This window comes from Xiphophorus hellerii, chromosome 13 (genome assembly GCF_003331165.1).
Source record: "Xiphophorus hellerii strain 12219 chromosome 13, Xiphophorus_hellerii-4.1, whole genome shotgun sequence".
NCBI classification, from domain to species: Eukaryota; Metazoa; Chordata; class Actinopteri; order Cyprinodontiformes; family Poeciliidae; genus Xiphophorus; species Xiphophorus hellerii.
This window is the reverse complement of record NC_045684.1, coordinates 19,144,012-19,159,786: the sequence shown is the minus strand read 5'-3', so window position 1 is coordinate 19,159,786 and position 15,775 is coordinate 19,144,012. Positions and strand designations below refer to the sequence as shown.

The 15,775-nt window shown below is 40.7% G+C and overlaps 1 protein-coding gene across 6 annotated transcripts in view; it reads right to left on the bottom strand.

Moving 5' to 3' along the window:
* ppp1r9a (protein phosphatase 1, regulatory subunit 9A) overlaps nt 1-15,775 on the bottom strand; it is a 52,677-nt gene that overhangs the window by 29,144 nt on the left and 7,758 nt on the right. For all 6 annotated transcript variants that reach the window (XM_032581247.1, XM_032581246.1, XM_032581251.1 and 3 more), the window contains exon 2: nt 12,765-14,258. In XM_032581247.1, the coding sequence (XP_032437138.1) occupies nt 12,765-14,156 (1,392 nt within the window). In that variant the 5' untranslated portion in view covers nt 14,157-14,258. The remainder of the gene's footprint in view (nt 1-12,764; nt 14,259-15,775) is intronic.

The following is a 15,775-nucleotide window of genomic DNA, read 5'->3' as shown; positions in this document are numbered from 1 at the left end:
TGACGAAGAAAAGTGCTGATGACTCGGAGAGCGATAAGATAAATGAAACTGTACGCGCGAGGGAAATAAAGAATTGAAAAGTGGAAAGGGATTCGGACTGCGCCAACAAAGAGGAAGTATTTACCCACGAGACAACGACATCTGATAGTGTAACTAGCAGCACGTCTCCATCCTGCCGAACGCAGACCAATTTCCTAGAAATAGCCGACCCAGCATGGTCAGTGTGGTCAGTCGAGGCTGTAAAAATCACAACTTCAAAAATCTAAAACAGGATTTAAAACACTTCCTAAAAATACAAATCCACTGTCCATCTGTCCAGAAGCCACGACCGTAATACTAACATCCGGCCTCACAAGAATGAACAAGAACCTGCTGGTTGTTTTGAGGGACTGGAACTGCTTTGTTTTAAAGGACACTCTCTTCCTCACCTTGAGCTGGGCCAATTACCATACCGGTCTAACAGAACCACTGATGACCTCATTTACATTTGATTGAAAACAGACCATCTAGGAACCCATAAGAGCCAAGAATTGTTATCTGTAATAATAGTGTTGCACTTAACTGCATTAAAACTAGCTCGATAGATCGATAGATCAGTAGGCAGACAGATAGATAAAAGCTACTACCATAAATAAATATACTACAAACAGTAAAAACACATGCTCCACAATAAAATCAAAATACACATATAAACCCATAGTGCACATTCTCGGATATATACCAGCAAGTAAACACCATCGGTGAGACACCATTGACTAAAGTGTGACATAAAACTGTTTGGGTGTGTGTGTGTGTGCATATATTAGGATTTTGCATATTTAAGATACCATATAAGTTGGTTGTCTGTTACACAATGACACCCATCTATCAAAAGGAGCAAATTTAACAGGTCATGTATGATATCTGACCAGCAAATGAATCTAGCAAAAGAGTGCTTTTGGTTTAAAAAATACGGAAGTAACACTTTGACTTGGGAGATGCTTCAGTGTGACGGCACTTAACCTTGGCGGTATGAGGGGATGCTGCTGCCCGCTGCCTTTATTACCACAGGGAGGGGAGGAACAAGAGCCAGTCCAGACATGCAGTTGGCAACTTTTAGTCGGACAGCTGTGAGGCAGACTGTTCAGGTCTACTGCTTGCTTCTAATGGCTATACTTAAAAGGAGAAGCATTTTAAGTGTCGATAAATTACATGCATATATTAGTAAGTATAGGTAGTAAATATATCACACTCCCCATGTAATAACTTAATTTTTTTTTTTTTTTACATCATGCCCATATTTCAAAAACAAACACAAGGCAGCCCATCTTTACATGTGTTACTGGCCCAAAATCTGACAGGTTCACTAAGCACAATTTTACGCGTGTCACTGTTTTGGCAAGTATAATTAAACACTGGTATCTGTTATTAACCGAGTGAAATGATGACCACAAACATCTACACAGCTTCATTTACTTTCAGGCACAGCTGGGTGTTCCCTGGGAATACTCGACTGTAATCCAGTTTCTAGTGAAGAGGCTTTAGTCGACTAAACGCGCCGCTCTACCGCTGAACCGAAAAAGTCTCTTGGAGGGTTTACCACAACACAAAGTCATTTACATGTTAATGTATTCGTGTCCTCTTGCTGCAATCCTTCAAGCTTTGGAAGTGACTTTGTATCCAAACACTAACCCATTTTCAGAAGGTAATTATTTGTGCAGTATAGTTCTATTAGTTCTTGTTCAGCTTAGCTTTTATGACTACCCAGAGATTGACATATATTCCGTTGCAAAAGTCTTCATGCCCCTTTAGGTTTTCCACATTTTGCCACATTACAACCACAAACAACACAAAGTACTGATTATGAATTAAGTAGAAGGAACAGCTCAGATGGTTTTAAGAATATTTTATACATAATACATAAAAGTCTGAAAAGCGGAATTGATTCGACGTTAGCCTACTGGGCCAGTAATTTAAGATTACAGCTGTAAAATGATATGTCTCTACTTGTGTTGTATATCTAGTGGCTTTGTCCACTGAAGCTCATTCAGATTGTTTGTGGGAGAACAATAAACATCAATATTCGTCTCAGCTCAGCTTCTCAATTGAATTCAAGTCTGGACTTGCACTTGACCATTATAACTCTTGAATATGCTTCGATGTAAACCACTCCAGTTTAGTTCCGACTTTTAAAGCACCGATAAGGATTTTTTGATTGATTCTCCTACATTTAACTCCATCTTTCTTACCATCCAGTCTGCACAGGCTACCTAAAAAGGAATTCCCAAAATATGAAGCTGCCACCACACTTCACACATATCTGTTTAATTCCACTCCACGTTAAATCCCAAGGAAATCCAGGCGAGTTTGGGACAGAATTGTCACATTTAAGTGTGAATACCTTTGCAAGGAACTGCATGGTCAACTTACTTTTGCACAGGCCGATCTGACTTCTAAGTCAGCAGCTCAAAACACGGTAAGCCCCCTACACGTCATCATGTCACACTCTCACTGTAGGGTAATACAGAGTCACCTATTAATCCAACACACATGTTTTTTGGGGGGTTTTAAAGAGAGAACCAATCAATCTGGGGATATCCAGATTTTCACAAGACATGAAAATCTTTAACCAGAAAGGCTCAATCTGAAACTAGACCTGCAACCTTCTGGCTGTGAGGAAACTTCATATGTTTGTGGCTTAAGATGATCACCCTTACAGGGGACAAAGTACATCTTAATGTATGCTCATTTTTGTGTTTTGTATTTTAATTTATTGGAACTATAAAGTGAACTTCTTTTTGTATTACTATTATATTATTTTATTATTGTTCTTCATATCTTTATTCCAGAAATAAAACAATAAAAATCATATGTTACACTTTGCATCTCATTGGAAGAAAAACATTTTATTGAGAAATTTCCGCCTCCCCTTTCTATTTGACAAGGTTTACATTATTTTCATACACAACACATGGATCAACGCTCCCAACTCCAAAAATCCTCGAAAATCCACATGCTGTTTATAGCTGCAAAAAGCTTCAACTGCAAATATGGCAGCTGAGCTCAGCAGTTCCACTTGAACAGACCAGCTTGTTACTGGAGCTGCTGTGGCACGGCAGACGTCTAGAAAGCTACAATTTTAGCCCTGCACCTCTTTGTGTTCCTTTGCTTGAATACACATGTACAGTACCTAACAACAGTACTCATACAACTTGACATTTTTCACATTACAATGGAAAAATGCTTTCAAAGAAATGACACATACAAATCGGAAAAGCGTGTTTATGCTCTCAGGTCCTGCAGGTCAATCTTTTGGAGGACCAGCTTTGTTACGATTACAACTAGAAATCCTTTTGCGGTTCGTTCCTACTGGCTTTGCACATCAAAACACCAAAATTGTTGCCAAATCTTCACAGGAAGAAGCTGAATTCAGTCAGAGAACATCATTTTTTAAGAGTTACCACTCTCTGATGGAGTTAGGTCTGTCTGCTCTTCATGGTTTGATCTAACCTGTTCTACTGTAGCTCTGATTGTAGGCTTAATGTTGTTGTCCTCAGTCTCATTTTTTGCAGCCTTTAACAAATTTCTTCGAGGTTCCCTCTGGATAACCTGCGGCAAACTTCAAACAGAACTTCTGCTTATGATTTACTTCGCAAGGCTTGTTGCACTGGATTTTATTTAGAGCATCAGAGTAAAAGGGGGCTGAACACAAACGTGACACTTTTTCAGATTGAACGACAATACACAATTATGTGCCAATTTGTGTTGCTCTGTCACACACAATTACAATAAGAATAGGTGAAACGTTGAGGTTGAAATGTGACAAAATGGGAGAAATGGTCTCATGGCAACAGGTCTTTGTAAAAATAATAGGACTGCAACACACTTCAATTCCAAAATACACAATATTCCCAGTTCACAAAGCTTCCAACAGCAAAAATGTTGAATGCAGTTGCTCTTGAACAGACCGGCTTCTTTATTTTATCTCAAGGCTTCACAGTCTAGAAGAGATTGATTTTAGTCATGAGGCACCGGTTTATTGGTGCCTGTGGATGTTGCTGCAGCAGAATCCTGGGCAGCTTGATTTCAGAGAAGAGCCGCTCTACGTCTTTACACACATACAGGAAACTCCATTCTTGGAGGAGAGTATTTACATTTATGTAAATGTCATTAATAAAAGGGGAATTGTGAACCGTGCATGTCTTCTGAAGGAAATACAGTCTGATTCGAGTTTAAAATGCTGTTCTGATGGTTCAAAGTGCTACATTTTTCATTTTATTAACTATTTATACATGCTGAATCATGACAGAGGTCGAAGCTTTGCTGACGAGCATCTCTGCTCAGCCGTGAAGTGATGCGGCGGCAGGGTTCCTCTGATGGACGACGATGAGCCGGAGGATAAAGCTGTTCAGCAGAGAGAGAAACGGCAAGAGAAACAAATATGCAAAAGAGATAAGAGATGAGATGGAGAGAAGGTGGACTACGAATTAAAAAAAAAAAAACTGAGCAGCAGTAAATAAGGGGCAGGCAAAATCCAGAGGGACAGGCAGAGAAACAAAATGGCTCATTCGACTCATGAACTGGAGGAGCAGGAGACAGTGAGGCTATTGAAGAGTGAAACGAGCAATAAGAGAGAAAATAAAGAAAATGAAAAGAAAAAAAAATAACAGAGAGAGCGGCTCAGGACTGGATGAGGCCAGGAGTAATTTGCTCCAGGGTTGTCTGAGTCCCTGCCTAAGAAGACGCGGCATGGCGCCCGTTCCCTGCAAATAGCCTCTGATGGTATTAAACTGGGTCTTTGCTGTATTGGTGCCAAGGCTGTCGCCTTCCAGACAGTGGGACGCGGCCCGGGGCAACGGGAGGCAGGAAAACCCAGGAGAAATGGTGCTGCAGCACGAGCCCAACAAACGCTCACAGTGGATTAACTACTTCCCCGTTCCCCACAAACACACACACGCAAACAGGGTCCGTTCTGGTGCAACAGCTCAGCACATTTGCATTTCATTACCTCTACCTGTGACCACCCACACACACACGCACACACACCCAAGCTTGGGAGCTGACAGGTGCTGAAGAGAGTGTCTGGATTCTGAGGGAAGGAGGCATTTGCTGATGACGGCAATAACAGACAGAGATTGACAGCTATGAAGATGCTCAGATGGGAGGAGGAGAATGTGAGAAAAGAGAGAAACCGAGCGAAACGTCCCCTGCATTGGGACGAATGTGAGAACAGGGGAATTTAGAGTCCCATCAAGGTCAGCTCGTCTGTCATCTTGAGACACATCATTTCTCTATCTTCATCTGAAGATTTTTTTTTTTTACCACGTCAGATTGATTTTTATTCAGCGCAGATAGATTATTTATGTAAGTCGATGTTTTAAAATGAACAAAAAGTGCTGGCAGAAATGTAATTAAAACTCAATGTGTCTGATCTGTTTCATCAAAAAAAATGAGCAAAGGCTGTTTACTTTAATTGGTGCTTTTGTGACAGGCTTGTTTTTTTTTAATCTTATCTTATTTCTTTTTCTTTTATTTTACCTGAAAGCTGATTTCTAGCTATTGCACAATTCGACTCAGTGCCATGGTTCCCACTAACAACCAACCTACTAGCCAACGGCAAGCGAGATACATGAACTGTCCTAAATCAAATGGTCAAAAGGAAATATATATGTTGGGATAAGAAGTAAAATAATATTTAAGTTGCAGCAGAGGACCACTTCTTATTTTTTCTTGCAAGAGTATTCACACACCCCATGAACTCTTTAACGTTTTCTCAAGCTTCAACAACAAACGTCTGTGTGTTTATGTGATAACCTCACACCGCATAGTTCAAGTGGAAGAAAAAGGATACAAGGTTTTCAAAATTAGACAGGAGTTGACATCTGAAAAGTGTGGCAAACATTTTTTTTAATCGGGATCTCCCGGTGATCCTTTAACGAAGATTGGAAAAAAAGTAATCTGGTGTTGAAAGAGAGGTGTGGAGGAAATCTAACAATGCACATTGCCCTAAAAAAATGCACCTCCGGTATGAAACGTGGCAAATGGCATCATCATGCTGTGGGGATCTTCTTCTTCCAGCGGGGACAGGGAAATTCAATACAGCCGATGGAAAGACGGATTAAGCGAAATAGAGGACAATCCTGGATGGAATCGTGTTAGAGGGTTCTGAAGACTTGAGACTGGGTCAGAGGTTTCGTACAGTCAAAGCTACATGGGAATGGCTTAGATCCCAGGATAGTCATGGATTAGAACGGAGCAGTGAAAGTCCATAAAACTGAGAATCTGCCAAGAATTAAAATCACTCAGTTCGGTCTGACTGAGCCATTTTTTTGCCAGAAAATGGGAATTTCTTTCCCATTTTAGTAGGAATAGGAAAGAAAGTTTGGCCTTTTATATGCAATGTAGCACTGCCTAGTAGAGGTCGACCCCAAAAAGCTTAATAACTTTGTCTGATTGAAACTATTCTACAAATATTTGTATGTTTTAGTGAATTCTTTTTTATTATTATTATTCAATTCTCTTTATATCCAAGGAAAACCTGTTGAATTCTAACAAAATCTTAAATTATTTTATTTTTGATTCACTGTTAAAAATGACAGAACAGCAGAAGCCTAGTGTGCTTTTTTTTATATTATTCACCATACGTAGGACCACTAGGTATTTGGGTAGGTGGGCACTGGAAGATTGGTCATGTCAGAGGCTGCTGTACAACACCTGACCAGCCACAAAAAGCACAAGGTCCATCTCGTCTTTCCTGGATGATTAAAAATGTATGCCCCGTGGAGGATCGGGTGGCCCCGAAACAAGAAAACAAAAACACAACTGCATTAAAATTAGAGTGAGGGGGCGTGCTGTGGTGGCACAGGGGGTTAGCACGCCCCACGTTTGGAGGCCTTAGTCCTCGACGCGGACGTCGCGGGTTCGACTCCCGGTCCCGACGACCTTTGCCGCATGTCTTCCCCCCTCTCCTCACCCTACCTTCCTGTCTGCCTACTGTGGAAAAAATACGAGCCACTAGCGCCGCAAAAACTCTTCGGAGAAAAAAAATAAAATAAAATTAGAGTGAGCAGGATACATGTACAAACACAGTCATTAATATCTGAGTCAAAAGTTGCATCCATCAGAGAAAAAATAAAGGAAAAATAAAAATGCTTCAGAGCTGTAGCTCTTCCTTTTCCTGCATCTGAAAGCAGGATCGTTATAGAAAAAAACCCCAATATCTAATAGATTGTTTTTAATAAACCTTTCATCACCGCTGAGTTTTACTGCTGGATAATAAAATACTTTTCAGCCAAAGATTTTTCAATTTTTCACATAGGCAACTTTATAGCACTGTAAAAACAGTATTACTTTAAATTAATAGAAAATAACTAAGACATAAGACACCAATTACTGTAAATGTGCAGGACATCGACATTAAAATGAATTTAGCGATAAGAGTCCAGCACTTATTAAAGCAGACCAATGATCCAATGAAGGTGATGATTAATACTAATAAAAACATTCACAACATTAACAACTGCACAATATTTTCTGTTACAGTCTTATAGAGTATATTATTATTATTATTATTATTATTATTATTATTATTATTATATACTAATAAAATAACTTTTTTGTGTGAACCTTTACACATGTAAAGGTTGTTTCTATTCTATTCAGGTCAAAATGTTATGGTTAATTGGTTACTCTAAAGTGCCCAGGGGTGTGTGTATTTGTATGCATGGGTGCTTGTTTTGTGTGTGTATGTACTGCCCTGCAATAGACTGGTGACCTACCCAGATTGTACATTGCCTGTCACCTAAAGACTAGTGGAGACAGACCCCAGACCCAGAGGGAAAACATGCAGACTTGCTGACAGAACTGACTGATAGGTTCTGGCTCACAGGCTCCACAAACACTGCAACCAGCTAAGGGTCCATTGATTTTGTTTCCTCCAGAAGATATTTCAAAATATTTCATAGTTTGTAATCCACGTCGTGTGTAATTCCATATATCTGCATCCAGAAATGCAGGCTGTCCTAAAGTGGAGTAATCCCGTCCACCAGAAAACAAAGTTGGAGGCCAGAGTTGCTGGCCACAGCTCATCTAATCTGAGTTGGCCTTTATATGACTGTATTAAGTCACGCTCCACATAAGGATGCTTTGGAGTCCCACATGATCGCACATCAAAAAAAATAAAAAAATAAAAAATCTGTAGAATGAACTGTTGTACACAAGCGCAAAAGGAAGAACAGACACTGGTTCAGCCAGGGGGCTTCTCTGCCACGTCCTGAACCGAAGGCACATAAAAGAGTTTCCAAATCCTCTAGAGAAATAACCGCCTCTTAATGCCTGACAAGTCTGTGGAGTGGGACTGAGTGAATGTGAGCTGGGATTGTGTCTGTTGTGTTGGCATGAGCGACTCTCTTTCATCCTTTACCAAATACAGTCGTTATAACTTTTTGTGTTTCCCTCATGGTCCTGTTACACCCAAAGAGAAGTGGAAAACAATAGATAGATGAATAAATATGGATAGTCAACAAAACCCTTTTATGCCTCAAATCCATTTGGCAGAACAAACACCCGTCTGCATTCAGGAAACCTTTGCTACGTAGGGGTGACGGTTAAATATCACTTTGATCACGGCTCTGACCTCAGATCCATCCGACTCAGGATTGCAGTGACGATGCAGCAGCAGAAACTAATGGACGTCGGCCTCTGTGTGCATGATCATTGACATCAGAGTGGAGCGGGGCGATTACAGAGCCACTTCAGCGGCCATTTAGCTGCTGCTCCACTCATCACATCTATTTAATGCTATTAAGATGCTGCAGTATCGCAACTAATGAAACCACAGTGGCTCTACAGGCACAAAACAGTTATGAAAAACGTGAAAGCCACTCGTGCAGAAGGAGAGAACCCAACAGTTGATTGACACAGCAGAGAGGCAGAGACCCAAGATGTCCGTCTGATGTACAGCAAAAGACAAGAGGCAAGGCAGCAACAAGTGACGGTTGCAGCTTTTAGGTTATAGACACAACCGAGGTCGGGAAATTCAAACTGGAAGAGATGTGCGTGATAAATTCAGATCACACATTAGGTTCTCTGCATCGGATAAGCTGAACACAACGCGCCCTGACAACAGCACATCAAATGTGTGATAGAGGACCAAATCGACTTTAATGCCCGCGCTTTAATCTGTTGGCCACACACTGAACAAGTGAACGGATGTCGGGGATAAACCCTGCAGTTTCAATTAGTATGAGACCTGACTCGTCTCCGTTGGTTGGTGCCGCTTGGTATGGCAGACAACCGCTGCGTCTGCTGGCTCAAAGCGGTCACTTCTTAGTGGGTCAGCGAGGACGTTAAAAGCTGTGATTTACGTCCAACAAAGCAGCTCAGCGAGCCTGTATTTACAGAGAACGAGGCCAACTTTGACCCAGATGGTGCAAATAGTCTGATGTTTAGCAGATATGGTATTTGTCATGTTCAAAGTGACGTGTCTGTCAAGAGCTCAGAAAATCTGATGTTGAAGCAGCTGGACAGAATTTGCCCCCGTGGAGAGTTAAGTCAAAGGAACATCTGTGGTATTTTATTTTAGGCCAAGTTTGGGCAAGAAGGCTGTTTGGAAACTATTTTCGGATGCTGATTGGGGAAAGGTTCCACATTTAGATGAAACTGCGAAGACTCCTTGAATCCACTGTAATTGTCATGCCCAGCCACTGTGTGGCACTGTGATCTTATTATGGTGTGGAAACACACATGAGCTTTTGACCCTTAGCTTTGACCTAATTTAAGAAAACAGTAGCCCGTCTTCGTCTTCAATGTACCAAGATCTCATGTGACACATACAATGTATTTTTATCAGAAGATGTGTTAATCACAGACAGCACAATGCTATCCGCCACTGTTTTTGTTGTTCTCTGCCCATGAATGCAGGTCAGCTTTCTGCATTCGTGTTCCCGAAATGTTTCACCATAAGACCTGGTTTGAGAAAGTGCCGCCGTTGGAGACTATGATAACTGGAGATATGTAAACAAGCAGCTGGACCGCAACAAAAAAAAAAAACCATTGTTGTTTCACTAATGAACAGCACTGTGTAAATGGAGGGGTTAGAGCGAATAAATTCAGTTTCTGCTTAAACAGTGTTGCCAGACTCAAGAAGACAAAAAAAAACTGTACTACAGAAAATCTTCTTCTTGATAGCAGATCATCTTAGAAAAAAGAAAACAAAGTAGGCGTTCTCAAATGTGATCACCTTCTTCCTACACCTAACTTAAAAGCTTTGTGATTAATTGAGTTTCCAATAATTTAATCATTTTACAAAGGAGGAGAAATACATTGCCTAAGTACTAAGACTTGATCAGAATTGTGTAACAGAATTTCGAAACCATCTACAGTCTCTACCCACTGGGGTCAAGCTGGACTCGTGCTGGGGGCTGAGAAAATAGCTTTGTGTCTTTCACCATAAAGATGAACAAAAGACAGAACCCTGTTTGTTCCTCATGTGCTGAGAGCAGAGGGGGAGTGTAATGAAGAGGTGGGAGGGGTGCATGTCTAATTGGTGGTGAGTTTACGTGTGGGGATGGGGCAGCAACCCTATTGAATATTCAATATGATGAATGAGCGTCAGGGCTTTTCATAGAAAACAGAAGCCTTGAAACGCAACACCACAACAAAAAACTGCACGCTAAATGGGGCAACAAGAGCTGTAGTATTCAGATTCACTGTGTTAATACTCTCCCAAAAAGGCACAGTCTGGATGTTTTTCTGACATCTTGGAAAAAAATCAAGCAAATAAACAACAAAAACTGAAGACAAACGTGAAATCAAACGGGCATTTCACATCAGGTGAAAAGCATCGCAATTCACAACTCAGCATTTTGATAGAGGTTTGAGCTGCCGTAAACTTTAGAAACTTGCTGTAATGTGCAAGTGTTGGAGGTGAGAGTGAAAACCACAGAGACATTGAAAGAGCTGTCTGAGGCCTTCGGAAGCAGCTTCTGAGCCTGGAAAATTATTTAAAAAGGTCTCAAATGAATCTGATATTAATCATTACACTGCACAAAAAAATAGTCTACGTGTGGAAGATGCTCAAAACAACTTACCCATGAAGGCATGTTCACCCTGATAGCAGACTGCTAAATGTAGCATCAAAAATGTCATTATATTGTCAACAAGAGGTGCATACCTGAGCTATCAGAAAGAGACTGCTCACATTTAACTTTCATGGATGGAGAAAACCGTTACTCTCCAAGAAAAATGTGAAGGCAGGACTTTAGCCGAAGGGGACAAAAGTCAAAGCTTCTCTAAAGTCAGACAGATGAATAAGATAAACATCTCACAGCTGAAAGTGACAAACTTTCCTTAAATTGATATCAAAGAAAGGTTACTGGCTACAAGAAGTGTCTCACAAAAGATTTTTTTTTTTTAACCAAGGGAGGTCCACTAGCTATTAGGGTACACCCCTGAACCAGTTATCGTAATAGACACATTTTTGTAAACTTTTATGAACAATGAGTAAAACAATGGGCCTGTTTGGTCTTTGCATGCAATGAAAGTTAATATTAATTAATATGGGAACTTTTCTTTTAGAAAAACCAAATATTTAATGAGGTATTCTAACTTTCTTAATTAATGTACAAGCATTTTTATAATATAGATACATGTATTTAAGATGGTTTTATAAGTGATGTACAGAAATATTCAATATTATTTTATTTATAAAACAGCAAAACATTAGTACTAGGCAACATTGACTCTAAACCTGTTTTTCTCTGTGTTTTTCTAAAGGAGAAGAAAAACAGGGCAAAATGACACACTTTGTAGAGAAAGCTCAGGGTAATTAGTTAGCCAACGTGAAGGCTTTTGCCTCAGCATAACTGGGCTAATTGTTCTGCTTCAATACTATGTGTTAAAAGGGTTTGGTGACAACCACCCTGGTCGTTTGTTACAGCTCCACTACAATAACCTACATTTCTCAAGATTCTGCTTCACATCATAAGCAGTATCTCACCCCATTGCCAAGCACCGGTTGAAAGTCTCAGGCAGAGAAACTAGATTTCACAAACAGACCGCATAACCAAAAATAGAGAAGAAAAGGGCATGTTGTTTGCTCCTACAAATGTTAAGCTGAGTACTTGGAGGACAAAAGCGGGCAAATATTTTGCATAATCTTCCAAATCCATCTCTTCAAACACTTGCTGCATTATGTGAAGTGGAGCGTTAAATACAGTATTGAAATAAAGTAAAAGACAGACGGAACAAACACCACTGCCGTGTAATTACCACCTTTCCAAAGCTAGTGTAAACCTCTACCAAATACTTGTATTAAAGGGCCCCCAAACGCCCTTTAATGCCAAAATGCAGAAAAATGTTTACATGGATGCAAACAATATCATGATGAATTTGCCATTTGAATAAATGAAACAAAACACTGCAGGAGAAAACACAAACACAGTGTCTTGTGTTATAATTGCGTGGGAGTTGAACCAGCATGACTAACACATGCACAGATGTGCTCATAAACACGTCAAAGTCCCCGAGAGCAATGTTTCATCTGCCACCATATTAGCACGTAAGATATTAAACTACACAAAAATGTAAGAAAGGAACACAATGAAGAACTTGCAATAATTCACTGTGGTTTAGGTTTCAAGCTGAAATAATAGATTATTTTTTTAAAAACTCTTGAATGGAGTATATTGTTGTTTTATTCCACTATTTGTTTGTCTACTGTATAGTCTACTGTTTGTGGGTGTAATTGAGCTTTAAACAACATTTTTAAACTACATCCAGCTTACTGTGATGGGAGACGTGCTGAAGCAAATCTTCCTCTTTGGTGGGATGTCCTCCTTGTTTTCTTCAGGCAGACCAGGGATCTCCGTCACATCGGAGCCTGGGTCGTAGACAATATCCTCGTCATCACCATACAGGTCATCATCGGGATCGGTGCAGCTTTCCCCCCATCCCTGGTAACAGGCGTCCCCATCTGCGTTGAAAATCACCCTCTCATTTCCTGTATATTCCTCCTCCGGTACTTCAATTTGGTCCTTGGGTGGTTCAGGGGATGTTTCCTGCTTCAAAGCATCCACGTCATCTTTGCTTTCTCCAGTTTGCGGGGTTGTGGAGGGCAGCAGCTCATGCGTAACATCTTCAAAAATTTTATTAGTAATCACAGTACTATGTGTAAATTTTGAGGCTTTGATGACTTCTTGGTCCTCAATAAATGTCAGTGAGTCTGAGGGGTTTTCTTCTTCTTCACAAGAGCCATTAACTTGGCTTCCATTGGTGGTGGCATTGTACAAATTTTGCCTGTCTCTTCTAGAAGCTTCCCCGGTTTTGTCCTGGATCTCTTTATCTCGTGAACTCTCTTTTTTGGCTTCAGAAGTATCTGCTCCAGGACTGGGGCTCAGGAAGTCCTCAGTGGATGAAGACGCAGGAAACTTGCCCCCGATTTTGTTCCGGTAGTTTCCGCGGATTGGAGATTGTCGTGACTCATCCTCGCTGAGATCTCCTCCTTGGCGGTAGGATCCATCAGGTGAGTAGAGGGCTCGCCTACTTCCTCCTCTATTGGACCCCCCTTGATTGTGTTGGTCAGCATTTTCAAAAACAGCACTGAGCTGACTAACGGTTGGCGATGATGCCTCGGTTCTGGAGCACAGAGAGTCCAGAGAGTCTGTGCTGCCTCTGTTGGACCTCGCTCCTCTCCAGTCGTCAAGGTGTTCATGAGAGCCCCTCTTATCGCGTCCGTAGGGAAAGACTGGTGATTGGGATTGGTCACGTGACTGTTGTTCAAATAGTTTCCTGGTTTCGGAAAACTTTGCCCCTGCACCCCCAATCCTCTCAGCAGATGAAGAATGTTGAAGTTTGATGACTGATCCATCAGTTTTGTTGATGAAGTTGGTGGGCTTCACTAGTTTTTGCGGCGAGGATTCATCCCGACCCCTGGCTTTACTGGTTGTATTTTCTGAGCCCATCTGCATAAACATGTCCTTAATGCGACTGACGTGAGCGCCATACTGGCGACCCCTCGGTTGTTTCACCCGCTCGGGGTCTTTGGGCTTCGAGTCCCCATCAATCCGAGGCTGGTCAAAGGCCCTCTTAAGTGCCTGAAACTCAGCCCGGTAGGCATTACGGTGGGGGGAGGCACTGCGGAGGCTGGTCCTCTCCCCCGAAGCCTCCGTCTTCAGCATGATGATGTCTTTGGGTTTAGAGGCAATGTCAGCATTGCTGTGACCTCATTAAGAGTCCAAAGTCTGGTTGGGCTTACTCCAGTGCTTTAAGCCTAGTCACACCTGCAGAGAGGAAAAGAGATGTAAGTAGACTGGATTTATATTCTGATCTTAACAACAGTCAATGCAGAACTTCTTTATTCTACCCACAGTGTCTTCTCAGAGATAAACACACATCAGTAAAAGCACCAGAGGCAACTTTGGGATGAAGAGTCCTGCCTGAGGATGTTGAATGAAAAAGCAGGTATTGTATCTTTCTGTGTACTGCCCAACTCACTCTTCCTCCTGACACTTCATGATGTACTTCCAGACACATAAACAATCATACGTAGCTAACTTTTAACTTTGTTAACAATTACAGATAAAATCTAGAACATATACATTATGTTATCAATTACATATTTACATACTCTTCAAAGGACAAGTAGAACAAATACACTGCTTGATGTTATTGTATGCAAAGTATAAGCAAGCATAAGAATACCACAGATTCATGGTATATATAAAATGTTTTTAAAAATTTACATGAGCGCACTGATAAGAAACCCTCATTCCTGCTTCCTGTAGCATAATGAATATTACAGGTTAAATAGTGTTGTCTATTAAATTTATTGATTCTTATTTTTTACCAGAAAAAAAAAAAAACTAAAATTTTTTTAAAATAATTAAGTAAAACATGCATTAGCCTTGTTTCAGCAATAACAATAACAGCAATATGTGGGGGAAGGTCAACATCGGTGCTTGTAATTTAAAAGCTTTAACTGCAGGAATGTTTTGACGTACAATTTTGTGAGGTTTTACCTCGATTACACTGTTAGTGTCTTTAGGTCACACCCTTTGATATTTACAAATCTATACTTCATGTTAAGAATCATGCCTTTGTGTTCAAAGCTGTACAAAATATACTTGTTTTAGTTTCTAATTTTTTCTTTTCATTTGATAACCGCCTCTATTAAGAACAGTAACACTTTTATCTTCTCAAGCCATCACATGCCTTATGTTTTTTGTTTGCTTGTTTGTTTGTTGTTTTTTTTCCAAAATGTCAGCCATCACTCACTGACTGCATAATCTTCACTATGAGCTTTAATGTTTTTGCTGCAGACATGTGGCACTTTTGGCAATATTTCTTTGCTTCCAGACGCCGTAATACTGGAGTAAAGCAGACAAATATTCCATATCTACAGCCATTAATATTTAATCTGGTTCGGAAATGTATACCACACTGTGAGAGGTGAAACATCAGGAAATACTGAAATAAAAAAAAAAGAACACAGGAGCAACCATCCGGTACATGAAAAATCCATTAACCCACAGCCTGAATGGTATAGATGTAAGAGTAACAGAAGCGGGGACTGAAATCTACATGTCCTGGTCCACTATTCATTATTCACCAAGCTGGACTCTTACGGGCCACTTCTGTGGATTTCTTAAGCAATATATTGATTGGCTTGATCTCCAGCACCACCGTGGAGGGGGAAAAGAAGATCATAATGTTGTTTGGGAGGAGGAAAAAAAAGTGAGGCTTTAGCACTGACTCGGTTGAATCAGACAAACAAGCGCACATCAGCCACACCGCGCAG